The sequence below is a fragment of the Orcinus orca genome, chromosome 2, assembly GCF_937001465.1.
Source record: "Orcinus orca chromosome 2, mOrcOrc1.1, whole genome shotgun sequence".
NCBI lineage: Eukaryota > Metazoa > Chordata > Mammalia > Artiodactyla > Delphinidae > Orcinus > Orcinus orca.
This window is the reverse complement of record NC_064560.1, coordinates 98058282-98078382: the sequence shown is the minus strand read 5'-3', so window position 1 is coordinate 98078382 and position 20101 is coordinate 98058282. Positions and strand designations below refer to the sequence as shown.

At 36.7% G+C, this 20101-nt stretch overlaps 1 protein-coding gene across 3 annotated transcripts in view; it reads right to left on the bottom strand.

Annotated features, from left to right (window-relative positions):
• Positions 1 to 4610: 4610 nt before the first annotated feature.
• The window catches only part of RORA (RAR related orphan receptor A), a 732098-nt gene continuing 716607 nt past the window's right edge, over positions 4611 to 20101 (bottom strand). For all 3 annotated transcript variants that reach the window (XM_004274696.3, XM_004274697.3, XM_033437170.2), the window contains 5 exons: positions 19456 to 19588; positions 18703 to 18810; positions 16790 to 16900; positions 15740 to 15852; positions 4611 to 14107 (listed from right to left, as the gene is read on the bottom strand). In XM_004274696.3, coding sequence (XP_004274744.1) covers positions 13943 to 14107; positions 15740 to 15852; positions 16790 to 16900; positions 18703 to 18810; positions 19456 to 19588 — 630 coding nt within the window. In that variant the 3' untranslated portion in view covers positions 4611 to 13942. The remainder of the gene's footprint in view (positions 14108 to 15739; positions 15853 to 16789; positions 16901 to 18702; positions 18811 to 19455; positions 19589 to 20101) is intronic.

Below are 20101 nucleotides of genomic sequence, written 5' to 3'. Positions count from 1 at the left end.
TGTTTAAAAAATGATTATAATACAGTATAAACAGGAAATGATATACGCTGCCAACTAAAGAATGTCGCTCTCCATCTGGCTCTACAAGGATTAGGTAATTAGCCACTGTAGCCGTTGACCTGTAACACACCCTGAAAGGAGTTCAGGGCAGAGATCAGGAATGAGACACTCTGTGCTCTGGGAAAACTGGCAGAGCAAGGCTTTAGAGAGTTAGATATTTTCAGGAGAAATTTTTTATGAACCTGGATTCTTGCATCTTCCCAGACTTAGAAAATCCCTAAAACCATTACCTAAGCTGTCTGTTCCTTGTGACTGGCAGCAACCTTCTACCGAGACATGTGCTTGATTGCACATACCCCACTTCGACAGAATCACACATATACTGACCTCTCCCCTTACCTCTTCGGAGCAGTTTCTCAGAGCTATCTGAGAGGCTGTGTCCTGGGCTATACTCCTCAGTAAGTCCCTAAATAAAATTGAAACTCACAGCTCTCATGTTGTTTCTATTTCAGTCGACCACACACACACACACACACACACAAAATTATAGATTCTATGGGAACACAATGAGGAAGGAACTCATTCTGACAGACAATTTATAGACTACTTCAGAGAAAAAATTTAATTTACATTGGGTCTTGAAGGATGAGTAGGAGTTCACTGGGTTGAGAAGGGGCTGTGGTTTTGGGGGTGTGAAGAGCCCAGAAGTGTGAAACAGTGCTGCGTGTTGCAGGGAGGGGAACAGCTACTGTATTGCCTTGTGGGGGAAGTGGAGGCCATTGGACTGGACAGGGGAGGAGAGGCCTGAGAGGGTCTTCATGCCATGCTAGAGAATTTGGAACTTTGGACTTTATTCTCTGGGTGATAGGGAAACCACTGTGTGTGTGTGTGTGTGTGTGCGCGCGCGCGTGCGCGTATGTGTGTGTGTCTGTAAAACAGCTTTATTGAGGTGTAATCTATGTGCCATAAAATTCACTCACTTAGTTATCATTCACTAATTTTTAGTATATGTACAGTTGTGCAACCATCAACACTACCAAGTTTTAGAACATTTCCATTGCCTTGAAAAATCCCGTGTGCTCCTTTGTAGTTAATCTCTCTTCCCATCCCCAGCCCCAGGACAAACACTAAACTGCTTGTGATTCTACAGACTTGCCTTTTCTGGACATTTCATGTAAATGAAATCATACAATATATAGTCTTTTGCATCCAGATTCTTTCTCCTAGTAGATTATCCATTTTTGAGGATCATCCACGTAGTAGCAAGCATTAGCAGTTGTTTTGTTGCTGAATAGTAGAATGACATTTATGTATATGCCCCAAGTATTTTATCCCTTCAACACTTGATGGATGTTAGATGGTTTCCACTTTATATATATATAGCTATTATGAGTAATATTGGTATGAACATTTGTATACAAGTCTTTGTGTGAACTTTGTGTTTTCATTTCCCTTGGGCAGATACCTAGGAATAGAATTGTTGGGTTGTATGGTAAATTTGTGTTCAACATTTTAAGACACTGCCAAACTGTTTTCCAAAGTGATTGTTCCATTTTATTCTGTGGATGTTCAAGCAGAAAAAAGATTTGGTTTCCATTTCTTCTAAACTGAGAAATAAACAAACTCGGGAGTTGAATGAGAAGCCAATCTCTTTTTGAAAGAACTGATAACAGTAGTTACTTATTTTGAGTTTATGTTTCAGTGGACCACAATTTCAAAAAAAACTCTTAAAACTGCAAGCACCTGGCTAAATGAAGTTATCAGAGTTGTTCTAGATGTGTATTTCTTTAGACCAAATCAAGACAGAGAAATGTGCACGATCATCTATTTTTTATCAGTACCAAGTTATTTTCCTACCTCTCAGCTGACGAGCTTCCTTTGCTTGATCTGGGGTGAACTTGGCCTTGGAGAGTTCATGGCTGGTAACTACTTCACTCAGGGAATTACTTCATGAATTTACAATCATCCATAAGGCCCTTTCAAAGTGAGAATCCAGAAATAGCCCTCTAGCAAAGAGGTTTCAATCTAGTAATTGATTCAGAAACTAGTGGGGGAAATACTGTTGCCAATAGTAGTTTGTTCAAATCAGGCTTTTCAGCAATAAATGGTATTCCAAGTGGGGAGGAATTATTATTACTCCTGAAAACCAGAAAAATACTGGCTATGCTGTGTTTGGGATATACTGTGTCAGAACAGAACGGCTAAAGTATTCAAATTTTTCTACTCAGAAGATGATAATTTCTATAGTATATTTTGTTGTAGTCTGTATAAGATTGTCCCTGGGCTAAAAAAAGACCCAGAAGTAACTGTTCATCTGAATGCTGGTCTTCTTTTAAAAAATTTTTAAATAGAAGTATAGTTGATTTATAATGCTGTGTTAGTTTCTGGTGTAAAGCAAAGTGATTCAGTTATAAATAAATAAATATATATATTCTTTTTCATATTCTTTTCCATTGTGGTTTATTACAGATATTGAATATAGTTTCCTGTGCTATTCAGTAGAATCTTATTGTTTATGTATTTTATATACGGTAGTTTGCAATTGCTAATCCCAAACTCCTAATTTATCCCTCCCCCACCCTCTTTCCTCTTTGGTAACCATAAATTTGTCTTCTACGTCTGTGAATCTGTTTCTGTTTTGTAAGTAAGTTCATTTGTATCATATTTTAGATTCCACATATAAGTGACATCACATGGTATTTGTCTTTCTCTGACTTATTTCACTTAATATGATAATCTCTAGGTTCATCCATGTTGCTGCAAACGACATTATTTAATTCTTTTTTATGGCTGAATAGTATTCCATTAGATACATACCACATCTTCTTTATCCATTCATCTGTCAGTGGACATTTAGGTTGCTTCCACGTCTTGGTTATTGTAAATAGTGCTGCTATGAATGTTGGGATGCATGTATCTTTTTGAATTAGAGTTTCCTCCAGACATATGCCCAGGAGTGGGACTGCTGAATCACATGGCAACTCTATTTTTAGTTTTTTAAGAAACCTCCGTACTGTTTTCCACAGTGGCTGCACCAATTTACATGCTCACCAGTGTAGGAGGGTTTCCTTTTCTCCACACCCTCTTTATGAATGCTGGTCTTTTACAGGTAGCACCTAACTATCCCACAGAGAGAAGGTAATGATAGCAGAAATAATTCCAGGTAGGATAACTAAATAATTATTTATATTTGTCTTTACAATAAAGTGTGCATTTTATGGGAGGGGTAAAGAGAGAATGGTAGAGGATGGATGTGAGACTTGTTAGGAGATGACTATCATAATTAATTGTGAGGCTAAAATTAATTTTTGTTCTCTAAGCACAGAACAAGTCATAGTTGAAGCAACTTCCCCCCACAAAGAAATCATTCTGGAATTAAAAATACTGTTTGAGAAGTCTATCAAGCAGATAAACAACAAATGGATTACTGAGACATGACTATACCTTACTAGAGTCAATATTTCCCCTACAAAGGAGAGAAAAAAATCCAGAATCAAAGTAAACACACAAACACTAGTTTGTTAGCTCCCTACATCATAGATAAATGACATTAGCAAAAAACAGGATTTTTCTCCAGCTCACAACTGGTGGTACAGGGCAAGGATAGAGTGCCTGTTAATCTAGCAAGAGGCTTCTGCCACTCTTGGGACTCTAGGCTTGCCTTCACAAAAGCTGGGGATCCATCAATGTGATTCATGACATTTGTTATACGCAATGACTTTTGGGATCATTTCAAATATTTATTTTATAAAGTGCAAGAGACGCTTAGGTACTATAGAATGTGGGTGGAGGAAAAGCCCAACTCAGTTGCCTTTGTTCTGACTTCTGAATATTTCATAATTTGAATGTCCTTGAGATTACTTTGGAAATAATTTATGATGAGGTTTTGCATCATTAAAATAGTGTGATATTTAGCTGATGTTAACCCTGTTGGTTTACTCTTATCTGATCTACTCAAGAGAAGGGGGTGGGGCTGGGATGGTACAATGACAGCCCAGTAAAGCCAGATTTTTAAAAAGTCTTTGGCATCATTAAAGTCTTTGGCATTATTCTGACATTCTATTTTAACGATTTCTAAAGCAAAAATGACAAAGTGTGGTGTGCATTCAGGATTTCTCCCCTCCTGCACTCAGGACAGGTATCACTGATCAGTCATGGCCCTCCTTTAAGAATCCTCAATTCTGCATTTCTGGCAGCTACTATCAATCAATAGACGTTAACTCACAAGTTGAAGTTTCTTTCTTTCCCTTTTCTGATCAAAGGGTAGTTTGATCCTTGTATATGTGTTTTGTCCCCTGCAAAATAGAAATGCATTACATTTTTTAAAGTACTACACTATAGACCAGTGCTTCCCAAACCTTAATAAGTAAACCAATCACCTGGGGATCTTGTGAAAATGCACATTCTGATTTAGCAGGTCTGGGGTGGTGCCTAGGATTTTGCATTTCTAACAAGGTCAAGGTCGCGGGTGATGCCAGTGCTACTGGTCTGTGGACCACACTTTGAGTAGCAAGGTTCTACTACTCCATTCTCTGCAGACAAGATGTAAGCTAGAAAACTGTACAATGCAACTCAAGAACCAAGAAAAAAGAAGAAAAACAAGGCAAGTGTTCCATTAGAAGCTGAAATTTTATTATAGGATAACAGTACATAAAGCACATCTAAAATTGATGTGTTCAATGCACTTTTAATAAAGGTAATGTAATATTAAAGGTACAGTTTCTAAGTACAATATAACAACATTCATATTAGAATGAAAATCGGAGTATTTAAAAGACAACATTAAATCTCTCTTTTTTTACAGCTTGTATGTACAAAATGAATCAAAATATTTTTTTTTAATTCAGGACTCAATAAAATAACAAACAGCTGGAAATAAGCAGACTACTGTAAGAGTGAATTGAAAAGAAAACCCAATGTAAGTGAAAAGTTGGATGATCCTCTAATAAAGATCATTAGCAAAGTTTTAGTACAATACTATTTTTAGGATTCCCATAAATGGCTTGCATTTTTAGTGTGGCAGAAAAAGAGTTTTTACATACTGTACACAAAACAGACAGCATATATTTATAGGTACAGTATTACTGTTTCCAAACTTGCATGTATATTTACAGAAGGCTGAGTTTGTTACTCACAGAGTTTTGTGAAATTTGTGTGCTTAATCCTCAAGACCTACACACAATTAGAATCAGCATTTCATGTGGTCTTTTAAAATGTGGCTTTAATACTTAGTTGTAGAAGAAAGTTTTAACCATAAGGCTTGGCATACTTTATAAATTTTCCAAAACAAACCAGGAAAAAAGTCTGAATTGGGGCATACTTTTTGTCATTTAACAATGATCAAATGCTGACATGTTCTGGCCATTGTGCAGACACAAAGAGATACAATCTCTATCCTCAGGAAGCTTAGGATACTAAATGGTGCTTAAAAAAAAAAAAAAAGGTTTCAATTCCTTTCTAAGCGAAGCAATAAGGAATGACGTGATTTGTATTAAAAGAGATTTCTCCCTAAACTGTAGCCAATTCACTTTAAAAGGTTAACTATTAGCATTAGCTCTCATTAACCACATGATTGCATTTATAATTAAGGTAACAGCAACTCTTCCATAAAAATGGAAAATGTCTAGAATTGTGGGTAAATATTCAGTGCATGGAAGCCAATAACCATGGCTTGAGGATTTATCACCTTCAATTACAAAAAGTGCAATAAACAGAAACATTTGCTCTATATTTATAAATTGCTCAAAAATCTTTGCTAAAGATCTTACAAATTCAGTAATATTACAGAACAATTCTAATCAATATTTAATAAGGTTAACTACATCCTTAGTTAGATATTTGATATACTTTGATTTTTTAACAATGCCGATAGGTCTTGGAAGAACAGGTGAAAGAGTTTAACTAAGCTCATTATTAAATGACTTTTAAAATGAAGGTCCTTCACTCAGTTCATGGAACTGGTTGAGGTCATGTTAACACGGAACACCCCTTGTCAAAGTTGCTTTATGGTCAATGTTCTGCCATGATAGCGGACGTCTATATACTTCTCATGGCTCAGGTAGGAGGGGAAAGGTTTATTCTGCCATCAAGCCACCAAGGATACTTTATCTAAGTGCCTATTATCTATAATAGGAGCTAATACATAACTCTGCCAGGTGCCAATAATAAGGTGCCTTAGTAAGAAAAAAAAATATTACTCCATTAAACTAGAGTGTTTCTTTAGGACCTTGAAGGCCTGGCAAATTATTTTTCAGCTTAGGAGATATGGTATAAAGCCAAGTAGCAAACATAAAGTAAATGCTAATACGTTTTTATATATCTGTATTTACGAACAAATTCACCCTATAGATGTCAAATATCCATACTAAGGAAGTAATTTTATCCTAATTAAATACACTCTAGAATAATTTATATAATGATATTATGTATTTAAAGAGAAAAGCATGTCCCAAATCCAGCACTCTGATACAGCTGCCAGTTGGGCACAGGTATATATATATATATATATATATATATATATATATATATATATATATATATATATATATATATATGTATATATATATATGTATATATATATATACACAAATATATAGTTATACTCAGTGAAATTAACAAGACCCAAAGGTGGTATTGTCTAGGAATAAAAGGGTTTTTTTTTTTGTTTGTTCACAAAAGTAACTTATCTAGCACCACACATCAGAAAAACACAAAAATAGCACACTCTAGTTCTAAACAGCTATGTCTAAAATAGATTATATAGTAAAACCAGTATCATACAGCATATTGTGGATTTGATAAACAGATAAATATTTGCACTGAGTAGGCTGTTTATAATATAACATTTTCTTATCTATACAGAATGAAAGCCAAAAAGTTAACTGTATAGAGATGTGCAGAACAACATTAAATATTATGACTCAAAAGCAGGGACGAAGGTAAATTTGAAAGAAGAGTAAGAGAGAAAATGTTTACAGGCCATTACAAGTTCTTAAGTTAATAGTAAATAAGGAATCAATTGCTCAAGTTGAAGAAAGCAGTAAACAAGAGATTGCATTTACATGCAGATGTCTAAAATTTGTATTTTTTTAAGTCTATGCACAGAAGTCATTTGTTTTATTGCTTGACATTCAGTTATGGCTAGATTATTTAACCTATTTTTTTTTTTTGTACTTTGGAAACAAGAATATTGTTAAAGGTGCCATAAAAATGGACAACATTGAAAACGGTTTGCAAATAAACCACCTAACACTGCAGTTCTTTATACATATTAAAAGCCTTGTCTGGGGTTTGTCGTATGTTAAATATATTTAAACTGGGAAAATATGTTGTAGCTTGAAGCCTCCCATTGGCCCAAACATCCAATACAAAAACACATCTCCACAAAAGGAGCAGGCAGACAATACAGGTACATTTAAAGAAGCAGCCAGCTAATGTCCTAATGTTTAAAAATTTACCACTGTTTTATATGAGATTTCAAACCATTGTGGATAAGGAGAGAGTTTTGGATTCAGGAAGATGTGTACAGTACATACGGATTTTGTGTGTGTGTGTGTGAAATCAGATTCACTATATTGCTCACGAATTATCTGCATTTACATATGCAATCTGTTCAATGATAACCAAGTTCCTAGAGATAGTATTCATCCACATTAAAGTAATAACGAGGGAGAACGGAATCACACACGAATACTGCAAAGAATTTAGTTGCTCTTAGAGAACAACATAATGGCACGTGCAGCATGTCAAAGCTAACAGCAAGAGATCTTTCATCAGTTCTTAGAAGGGAAAAAGAAGTGTGATATTACTAATGTGGCAAACACACTAAATGTCAACAGCAAACATGGATTTTCTAGGCATCTACTTAATATTCTCATATTCACCTTCTTAACATAAGACTCCATGTTATGTTGCATTGCTGAAAAAACATTGTTTCTATTTGGACTGAATATTCTGTCATTCATTTATAAATAAATAAATGACTGAATGTATTTATTGCTCTAAGTTCTGAAGGTCTGGTTAAACATGGAGATTCCCCCCCCATCTACGATGTCTCCTTGGTATGAAGCCAGGCTTCTGGATTATTTTAAAAGCTGTACTGAGAGCCTGACAAAAATGATCACAATTACACAAACAAGCAAACAGACCCAAAAGTGAAACCAACTGCTTTGTAAAGAAATTGCTTGCCAGCCTGCTCTTTTCTTAAGAATAAACAATAATAGGAAGGTCTCTTTTGTCCAATCTGGTGGAACCTCTTTAACAATACTACTGTTTTGGGAATACAATTAAGACCCATATCACAGACTTTTAGTAACAGATGAAGATTTACTGTTGCAATTGCATTTATAGGCATATAATTTGATCCACAGTATAAAGTTGTTTTTATGGGGTTCTGCTGTGTCATATCTTTGTAAGTAAGAAGTGGCAACCAAATGTTATAATATGTACGTCAATAACATCTGTGTGTGTATATATAGATAGATAGATAGAGAAAGAGAAAGAGAGAGAGAGAGAGAGAGAGAGAGAGATCTGCCATTTCCCACAGTCTTTATCATCAAAACAAAGTGATGGTTTCTTTTTAATCTAAACACATGGAAAGTTATCCCAAATTTTGCTTTTCCATGGTGGTAAGAAAACATGTAAAGCTTCTTCTGAAAGTATATTCTAGGTGTGCAAGAACCAAAGCCAACAATTACAGTGATGTTCATTGACCTTATGGAAAGTAATATATCGAAATATTACTTTCAAAATGTTTCAGAAATGTAAAATGTAACACTAAAAGCTGGCTCACATTGCTGTTACACTGGTGGGTTTTGTTTGTCTTTAAACATTAGCTCTCGTACAGATTACAAATGCGGTAAGTAGAAGAATCGTGTTACATAAAGAGATTTTTTTGGTTTATTTCTAGAGGAGAACATGATGAAAATGGGAGTTATTTGCTGGTATTTGGGGAAAAAAACCCACAATGTTTCATCTTTTACCTCTCTCACTGCACTGATAGGTAGGGCTCTCATTACTGCTTTAAAAATTTTTTATCCATGCTATATAGGATTTGGAATAATAGTTTTTAACATATAATGCTATAAATATATTTATCAAGAATATTTTAATTATTAGAGAAATGGTAAGTGGAGTAGGCAGGACTGTACTCTGAATGATGCTCTTTGTTGATATATGACCTATTAATTTATCTTTTGAACATACTGGCATCACTTTGTACTGCTTTGGAAGTTATTCAATGTTTTTAAGCATACAAGACTGAAGAACGCATACATTCTGAACAAAACAAAATGAACAACAGTGAAGTTTATACACACGCGCAGTTCTACACAGTTCACTTGTGCCTTGGAGGGATAGTATTATCATTATTATTAACAATACAAAACACAATTTTGTCCCAGTAGTACTGGCCACCCTGTTTTAAGAGTTTTAGAAGATCCCTGAGCACATTGTTTCTGACTCTTAACCCCAACTCCAAAGTGATAGGGTTTCTATTGTTGATATCATGATGGATTGTCATTCACAGTAAGTCAATTGTAAGGTGCTTATTTACCCTTTTCTTTCACCAATCAGCACAAAGAACTGTCAGAAAATAACTTTTTATTATTATTATCTTCAAATAATAGCACTGGAAGGACACATGATTTAAACAATCAATGTTTGAAACAGTGGCTTTAGGATTATTATCTGGCTGCCCCTCAACAATAACAAGTGATTCAGTCGACATTCCTTAGCCAAAACCAAAAGGCAAAAAACCCACAAAAAACAAAACAAGAAACAAAACCAAAAAAAACTGTACAAATATGTATTTTTCCCTGAGGGATCAAGGTACACCCGCAAGTGCTCTATGTACATATTGCACTAGAGAGGAATGAAGAACATGTGCAAAAAAGCAACAATGAGAGAAGCTTACATCCTACTTAAACCTTTTCATTAAAGATTCTACTAGGTTGTTTTGCAGTTTGGAATGTCGGAACACAAACAGCTATTCCTTAAGTCTAAAACTAAAAACACGTACTTCTACTATGGCACATTCAATGAAATAAAAAGTTTTCCAAAGACAGATAGACAAATTCCATCAAGAAAATAATACAAAGTTTGTTTGTATTTTTTTTTTTAGAAAATTACATTACTTTCTTTCTTTGTTTCACATTACAAAATCTTTTTTTTTTTCTTTACACAAATCACATTTTATTGCAGGAATATTTCAAGTGCCATCAAATATTTATAGAAGGGTTAAAAAAATAGAAGTCTCTCTAAAGTGGTCCAGACAAGGCTTTGTAGAGAATAAATCTTTTTTTTCCATCTTCTAGTTTTGATTTAAGTATTTTGAATACATTTTCTTTTCCATTGACACTTAGTAGCCTAGAAGCGGTTCGACACACACACATCATACACACGAAAACCATACACACAGACATAAACACACACACACACACACACACACACACACACACACACACACGCTCCCTCCTCATCTGACCCTCAGCCCACCCCCATACACTCACAGAGATCTGAATATCCACACTATAAAGAACAACCAAACTTAGAAGCAGTGTCTTAAGTCATGTTTTCTTTAAGTTAGAAAGGGTGAATTAGGATGCTGAAGACTTAAAAAAAAAACCCCACACCTTTAAAGCAAATTGGGATGCTGAACACTTAAAAATAAAAAAAAAAATCCGTAGCTTTAACCGCAATTTGCAAACTGCCCCCAAAAGCACTTTCACCTGCACTTTTGATTTCATTGTGACCACGGCCAGTTTCTTCACAATATAATGCAATCATTTGGACACCACTGTAACCGAAGGTATTCAGGCTCTGTGCAAAAGCCTTATTTACCCTATGTTAAAATATCGTATAAAAGGCATTACAGCAGCCGGGATAACAATGATGTGATTCCAATCTTTAAAAGACTATTGGACATTTAAGATTAGGAAATTTTAATTATAAGAACGATTAATAATAATTTTTCTATATCACCAAGTATTTTGTGTCATCACACAGGTGTTTCTATAATAAGGAAGAAAATAAAAATACAAAGTTTTTCACATCCTTCTCTGTACCTCATATTTTTTTCAAGAGATTACTGTTTAACTTCAGATCCCAACTTCGATCCGAATAATAGTTGTTCCCTCATTTCACCTAGCACGCCTCTATTACTCTCTACTCTGTTCCTACACTGTCGATGTACTTAGTCTTAAAGTCTCACACCCTGTATTTCTTTCACAAAGACCTAGTAGCAGCATCATGTCAATGTATCTTGGTTTACTCTAAAAGCAATGTCACCATGGTGTGACTATTACTGAGATTAGAGCATCTTTTTTTTTTTTTTTTGCATTAGGTACATGCAAAATCCTTTCTGGCAAAAGGAATTTAAGTTCAACATTGTGTTCTCTCTCACCCTCAGAGAAGTTCAATTAGCTCTCATCATTTCACAAATGGACACTGGAATTAGGTTTAGTTGCTCTTTAATGCGCTAGCACCTGAGGCTGGTCATATTCAGAAAGCTTTGGTTAAAAAGAAGTTAATAGACTTTAATAAAACCATCCCCAAATTTAGTGAATCAGAATGACAAAAAAAAAGAAAAAACAAACCAAAACCAAAATAAAAACACACCATTTCCCCCCAAAGGAGAAACAACAGGAAAAAAAAATGGATAAATAAATAACCGAACTAAGCTTGGTACTCTTTTCAGAGTATAAATACTATTGATCTTTCAAGGAACTATGCTTATTTAAATAAAAAATTTGATTTAACCCTTCTTGCCCAAATATAAATACTATATGCTGATAGTTACCTCTCTATATAAAGTCCCATAAAGTTTTATATGCTTGTAAGAAATTTAAGTAAATATTACTCTCGTCTTCTGTTTATGGTGAAACCCTTACTATATTTTTGAAAAAACAATTTTTTAGATGTCATTTAGGCTTCATACACACTTCGGTGTGAATAATTCCTTCCCCGTTTCCAAGTCCCTCAGGAAACAATTCAGAAAGCCAGTGGAGTTAAAAACAGAGTGGAGGGCTCTGGGAAACTCGTGCTTGATGACCCAGCACGACAGCAGGAGCCGAATTCCTGCAGAAGATTTGGGAGGGACCCTGGTGGTAGGGGAGATGCTTTCTTCGCTGTAACCGGGCTGCTTGGAAACTCCCACCTTTACACTACGGGAAATGTTCTCTTTTCTATACAAACATGGTCTTCGATGGCAGACCAGAAGTTTGAATCCCACTCCGAGTGTGACTAAAATCATCATCTAAATGCCTACATCCCCAAAGGTCACCTATTTTAAAATATGCACACTTGTCTAACAGACTGTTCCTTCTCCCTTCCCCCACTGGGAATTATTAAAAAAAAAAGCCACAAAATTAAACAAAAACAACTCAATATTTCTCACCTGAACACAAAAGCCAAACAATCTTCTAAAGATTTAATAAAATAAATTACAGTCCACAGTTTTCTAGTGAAGATAAATACAAAAGTAAATGTTTGCAGCTTGCATCGACTTCACTTTAAAGGCTTAAAATATTTAATACTTAAATAAGAGAAACTGGTTCAACATCGCACGCCTCCTTTGCCCTCCTATCCATTGACTATGAAATATGGAGAACAGTGTTCTAGAATGACACCATCTAGAGGCAGTTAGTCTAGAAACCATTCACTCTGAGATAAACTCTCAGGGTTCCTAGATTATACCAAGAACATAAACATTCACAAAGTAAATGCTTCATGTTTTCACATGGGGAGTGTGCATTTGCTCCAGATATAATCTTTGGGTCCTTCTTCTAATAAAAGCTAGATTCTGATAAATATTCTGGTTACTGATCTGTTCTTAAAGCATAAGAACTCCAAGTTGAGGCTGAGTCTATATAACTACGCAGCTGTGCAAAATGAGCCTCCCTTCCCCTGCCTCAATGAGGTGGCATTTTCAAAAGCTTTTAAAAAATACTGTGCGCGAGGGTGTAAGTCCACAGCACCAATCAATCAATCACTCAACTTTGTATGAAGCATAAACACATCTATCCTTAAACTGACCCAAAAGCAAAGTACAATTTAGGGAGAGTTCTGTTTCTAATTCCAAATTCATGTGTAAAAAAAAAAAAAAATTAATCCAACAGCGTGATTTCTAGATATGACCAGCCAGTCTTTTAAAAGTAATTGTGTAAACAGCAGCATAAATACCTCCCGACGTACCTTCCAAGCCTTCTCAGTTAAACTTGTGTTTCTGGTGCACATGCGACACGACAGTGAACACGCTAGCATTTAATTTAAAGAAAAAAGGTGCAAAATGAAAGTGCCTTATCAATTCAACAGGAAAAGCTACACCAGTAACTACATTTTATATTAATTAAAACAATATATAAACAATATCTCTTTTAGCTATATATAGTCTTCATGCCCATTTACCCTGTAATATATTATAATGCTATTGTTGCTAGTGCTATGGACCCTTTTCGTGCCATCCTGCTGACTGGCAATAATCGGTGAAAAAATAAAAACTTCCTTCATGAGACAAAGAGCAAGTTGTGCAAAGTAATGCCGCAACCTCCGCTATGCACACCAGTCACCGATTAGTGCTGGACTCTCTGTTGTTACCGACAGATGTAGAAAGTCTGTGGGCAGTGAGCTACAAAAAAAGGACATCCTCTGACTTTAGTACCCGCCTTCTGTTGTAAACAGAGGTCAATGATCAAGAAGTCGAGACAGAAAAAGGGTCCATATCTGTAGGCATAATGGAAATCATATGCATGAGAAAAACAAGTTCAACTTTTATTTGTTTTCATTGTTTCCCCTCCTTTGCCTGACCCCGATCACCAAAGGATGTGCAGTGTGTTGGCGCTCCAGGTCTGTGCAGGGCCATATAAAGTGTCTCGGTTAATTTGTTTGTTTGTTTGTTTTTCATTGTTTGGACTTCAGACATTCTAGAAGTGCTTAGGTGATACATTTACCCATCAATCTGCATTGCTGGCTCAAATTCTGAAGTGAACAATTCCTTGTATAATGGAGGAAAATGAAGTCGCACAATGTCTGGGTATATTGCTTTAAACGCCATTAGCTTTTCTGTATGTCGTCCACATAAGGCTCTTAATGTAGACACCTTGCATATTAACTGTAAGTGGAAGAAAGGACATAGGGTCAGGAGAGAAGAGACGTGAGAAACAAAAATCAGGGCATCTGGATCATCTTCAACATTGTTTACAACGGTGAAACACACTTGAAGCAACTTAAACGTCTAGTAATAGAGGAGGGGTAAAAATAAATGATGATATAGTCATATCACAGAATACCAGGTATACATTAAATATGATTTTGAAGACAAATAATTTATAACCCCAAAACATGTTCATAAGCAAAAGAACCCAAGTGTCTCACCTCCTCCTCCTATTCAAACATGCTTTTTGCTCTACCATCCTGAACCCCACCCTCTAGCACTGGGGAAAAGGAAGACATGTGGTAATAGAGAAGTGGGCAAGGGGGCAGCCACCGGTAGGTGAGGTCACTGCAACTAGAGATGATGGCATCCCCTACATATTTTATGCAAAATGAGTACTAGTCGACTCCAGTGACAACAGGTTTCTTCTGGAGAAAGAGCTCTGCCTAGAACAAAGCAATTCTGGGTCTGAGCAAAAGGCCCTGACTGGAAAACAAAAAAAAAAAGTAGTCAGCAGGCCTGGTGGAAGTCTCAGCATTGACTATTTACCTGTTGAGTATAATAACATGACTTGCAAAAATGCTTTTTAAACTCTAAAGCACCGTACAGCACAAAATATTTATTATCTCCACCCAAAATAATCCTAAGAAACATTTTCACCAGAGCATCGATCTTGGCCATGTGTTAGGTGCTCTCTATAATCAAAGACCCTAATGGTACCCTTGCACTGGGGCAAGAAGATGGAGAAAAGTTCTTTTTCCTTCTCTTTCCCAATCCTGCCTCAGTGTCTCATTTAACAGGGGCAAAATCAAAAACAAAACCGCATTTAACCCCCCAGCTTCCCCTTTCTGACCTAACCTTGCTATCAGGAGAAAAGAAAGAAAACGGACAGGAAGAAAAATCCAAACCTTTCAAATCATCTTCTGGAACAATAGAACACATAAAATAATCCAAGAAAGAATAGGGCTGATTTTTCTAAGACCAAATACATACTACTAGCACTATCACTGAAGGACATTATCATATTTTAAATTGACATCCTAATTATATTTTTATTAAGACAGTAATTAGCAAAAATGAAACCCTATGCTTTGAATACAGGGTAGTAATGAGAAATTGATGAAGAAAATACAAAAGTCATTTACTGTTGATTACTAATGACTTTAATGGAACTAGAAGTAATATTAGAATAGATTAATTCTATTGTTTTAGTCCTTCATAACTTCGTCTTTCTAAAATCAAAGATTTAAATTCTAAATTCTCTAGTTTATATCACGGCAGAACATTAACTCTGCCTTCTGCCCATCTTTGATGGGATAGGTGGAGGATTTTTCAGAATGAATTAATGCTTTAAAAAAACTCTATCATTGCTCTATTAGTCCAGGACACTTTATAACCAATGATAATAAATAGAATTTAACCTGAATATTGGCCCAAGATAATTTTTTGAAATGAGGATACTTCTCTCTTCTCAGTAGGCCATTGCTTACTGATACTTTTGGGGTCTGGTGGCATGACTTATAAACGTGGCTGGCGTGATCTGGGCAAGGGATAATTCAGCCTTGTCAGTTGGAAACCTTTGGCTCTCACCTTTGTTAGTATTCCATCTTCTCGGTGATTCTTCTGTAGGACGTGTTGAAGAGCTAGCTGAATTTTCTGTTGCAGCTTTTCAATTTTGACCTTCTCCTGCAGCCATGAGCGATCTAAATATGAAAAACCATACTCCTGAGTATTCTTCCAACATGGTGTCAGAACACCCCAACTCCTCCTGACCCCTAGATACAGATTATTACACCACACTGCAGAGTCAGGGACTAACAGGCCACTTTCACCCCTCTTTCAAAATTTGCTCCTAAAGGAGTGAAAAACTGATCTAGGACAGTTACAAAACAGAGTGTTAAGCCTTTCCATCTTTACTGACACTTGAAAGAAGGAAGGATCCTCCCTTTCCAAAAAGTCAGCCATTTAAATCTAAGGCCATGCTCGGACGAGTGCAAATGAAACCACCATGGCCCTTAAGCCTTTCTAATAGTTATGTTTCTGAATGACATACTCATATCAATCCTGCTAAGTCTTTCTGGCAAATATGAAAATTGCCTTATAGTCCAAGGCAACTGAAATTGTCAAGAGAGTGCCAAATGAATTAGGATTGTTAATTTAGGATAAAGTCTTTATGTTTAAGAATTCCAAAACGAAGATAGCAAATTTGCAAAAGTGATTATCACCAAGAGGCAGTACTGGTTGAAAACATACATTGAATTCAGATAGGCTTGTGGATGACATCCAAATGGATTTTCTTTAAAAAGCAGAATGTTTTAAAAACCATGTTATCTTGGAGATTGGTGTTGAAAAGGGCACACCTACTCTACCACAGCATTTCTCTTGGTAGCAGGAGGTTAAGTGTAGACGGGATTTTATTCAATTCTCATTTCTTAAGATTTTATCAGAATGGCATGAGGTCTTCTTAGAAGCGTACATGTATATGTATGTGTGTAGCAGGGGACTGTTGTCTGAAAAACTTAAAATTAGACTTAATAAGGGTGGCAGTCCCTCTGAATAGTCTATAGCCATTGTAAGTTATGTACTTGTAGAAATTCTTTACCTGGACAATTTAAAAACCATTGTATTTGGTTATCTTACCTGCTGACATCAGGACAAATGCAGAAAACAATGCAATTTCATCTTCAGTCAGGTGCATAGAACATAAACTCTTTCCAAATTCAAATACAAAGCTAATAAAGTCTTCACAACCTGCCAAAATTAAAGACAGGTTAGGAGTTTGGTTATTACCCTAGGAGAAAAATATGGAAGAAGGTGAAGAGGGATCTAGCAATTGAAGATCAGAGGGAATAGTAGTAACATTTCTATAGTTTAATACTTTCAAATGTTAAAAGAAAAATCAGTTTAGCCACCATCACCATTACCACCAACATCGCCACCATCATCATCATCTGCAGTAATGAGAGTGAACTTCTGTTGTGTGATTACTGTGATAGGTGCTGCTCTGAGAGGATTCTTTGGGGATTCTACTATTTCACAACAGCCTTATGAGGGAGGTATTATTGTTACTATCCCCATTTTAAAGGCAAGGAAATGGACTTGGAAAGGAAAGGAATGTGCTGAAGATTCCACAAGTAGGAAGTGACAGCCTGAGATTCAAAGCCAGCTACCTGACTTCAGAGCCCACACTCTTAACCAACAGAGTCTAACAGCTATAATCTAACTGAAATGTTAACGTCACTCATTTTTTTGTTTTCTACTCTATTCTATGTACAACACGCTTAAAAATGAAAACAAGGGACACATTATGGTGGTAAAACCATTATAATTTTTTTTGTTTTTGGCCGTGTCACATGGCATGTGGGATCTTACTTCCCTGACCAGGGATTGAACCCATGCCCCCTGCACTGGAAGCACAGAGTCTTCACAACTGGACCGCCAGGGAAGTCCCTATTGTAACTATTACAGAACTGAAAACACAGAATGTGAAAGTCCCATAAAATAAAAACCCACCCCCACAAAGCTGGTTAAGTTGGGGTCTGTTCTTTCAGATTTCCATATTATGTACATATAGTTAAATGTCAACAGGCTAGGGACTTCCCTGGTGGCGCAGTGGTTAAGTGGTCCCCCCTAATGCAGGGGACATGGGTTTGAGCCCTAGTCTGGGAAGATCCCACATGCCATGGAGCAACTAAGCCCATGCATCACAACTACTGAGCCTGCGCCCTCGAGCCTGCATGCCGCAACTACTGAGCCCGCGTGCCGCAACTATTGAGCTGCGTGCCACAACTACTGAAGCCTGCGCGCCTAGAGCCTGTGCTCTGCCACAAGAGAAGCCACTGCAATGAGAAGCCCGCGCATCGTAAGGAAGAGTAGCCCCTGCTCCTCGCAACTAGAGAAAGCCTGAGCGCAGCAACGAAGACCCAACGCAGCCAAAAATAAATAAATAAATAAAAGTGTCAACGGGCTCTTCTCAAGTATACATAACTTCCGTCATTTAATTGTTTTTAAAATCACTTAACAACATATCTTGGATACCGTCCCATTCTTCTTAATGACTTTGTGTTACTTTAAATTACAGAAATCTAAAATAATTTACTTTTAAAGTATATGTCACAGTTTCACTTAGCTATACTTTCTTTCTTTGATATCTCATTAACGGTTGCTATTTAACGGGTATGGAAGGGCAGACTTGTAGCTCCTTGCTTGATTTTATGTAGCAAATCACATCCTCTAGTTTACTGAATAATATATCCCCTGCAAACCTGGTTCTTAAAATCTGGAAGGGAACTGGAAGGATATAGAACATAAATTTCTTCGATTACCAATTAGATAAAATGAAACTCTAGACCCTTACGTGTAACATAGACGAAAAGCATTTGAGCTGTGTATATTTTCTACGGTGATTAACTGTAAAGTAACATAGGTATAAAATCCTTTAACTCTTGTGTCCAAAAAACCAATCTCCATTTTGTTCAAGAAGAGCTTTCACCCAACTCCCATCTTTTCCCCTAGTCCCGATTTGAAGACAAAGCACCCAGAGATTTCCTTACCTAAGGATTTGAAGACGTCAGGGCTAGCATATTTCCCATCAAAGTACACGGTATTGTTCTGAGAGTCAAAGGCACGGCACATTCTGATAAATACCACCTCCAGAGAACCTGAGCAAAGGCAGAAACGGGGTGGGTTATTGTCTTGGTGAGTTGATTTTGACCACAGAGACCCCTTTCTGAGTCAATGGGGCTGGGCTTAACTAGCAGGCTCTCAGTCACCTTAGCTCTCTATTTAAAAGAGCAGAGTTCATTAGAGTAATTAAAGACTTGTGCCAAAGCTAAGGCCTGTATTACTGAAGAGAATTACTTCTTGGGCACTTCTCTGTCCTGCAATAATACAGAATCTCAGAGTTGCGAGAAAAACATGGACTCCTGTTATTAAAACAAACAAAAACCCAGGGATGTCTCTCTGAGTGCCACAAACAGCCTTCTTCCTAACAGCTTACCAAAACCTCCTGAGGACCTGAGGCACAGAAACAAAACACGGGTGATGGTTAAAACTGTGGAATGCAGGTGTCTTTCAAATTAATCTTTTCACCCAGAGGAGAAGCAAAATGGAGGGAATGTTTCCTACAAATAGCTCAAAAACCTTAAAAAAAAAAAAAAAAACCTCTCAGTTTCTGCTAAGAGAAACTGAGCTATTATCATTTGGAGAAAAACTGTTCTCGACACCTTCCTTACCAAGCATTTCTTTAATAAGCCGGTGAAAGCAGGTTAGTCAGAGATCTCAAAATTCACTTGCAAAGCACATACCTGCTTTGAGAAGCACAATTTGATCGTTTTGACACAGTTCCATAAATCCATCAATGCGTTTGGCAAACTCCACCACATACTGTATAGCTTCTGTAATTTTGATGGCACACAACTGCCACATTACCTCCCGCTGCTGTTGAAGAGGGAAACACATTAACATCCCCATTACCCATACCCTTGACACAGTTGTTTTAACTGTTCCTATCGTGTAAAATCCTTCTTTGGAAATGGATCCAAAAAAGCTAGAGGATTTAAAAATAATCACTTGGCCAGTTACTCCCGTTATAATGACTGCTTCCAAGTTCTTCCTGGTCTCCTCCAATTCCTCTCTTACCATTTTGGTGGCAAAGGGACAGGGGGAAGATGTTATGAGCATACATGCAGCAGAAGATGAAAACGGGAGTCAAGAAAGCAACTCATGCCACTGATTTAACCCTGGGCCATGGAGAGCAGCAAAGTAGAATCTCCTTGTAAGCAATTATTTTGCCTTGGGGAATTTCACACCACTTTACTGGGGGAAGGGAAGAAAAGGGGAGTCAGTTATATTTACTGTGCACCTGCTATGAGCTGGGTGCTTTATGACATCCTTGTCTCATTTCATTTTCACAAGAATGTTTTTCCATTTCCCATAAATGGACACAAATGC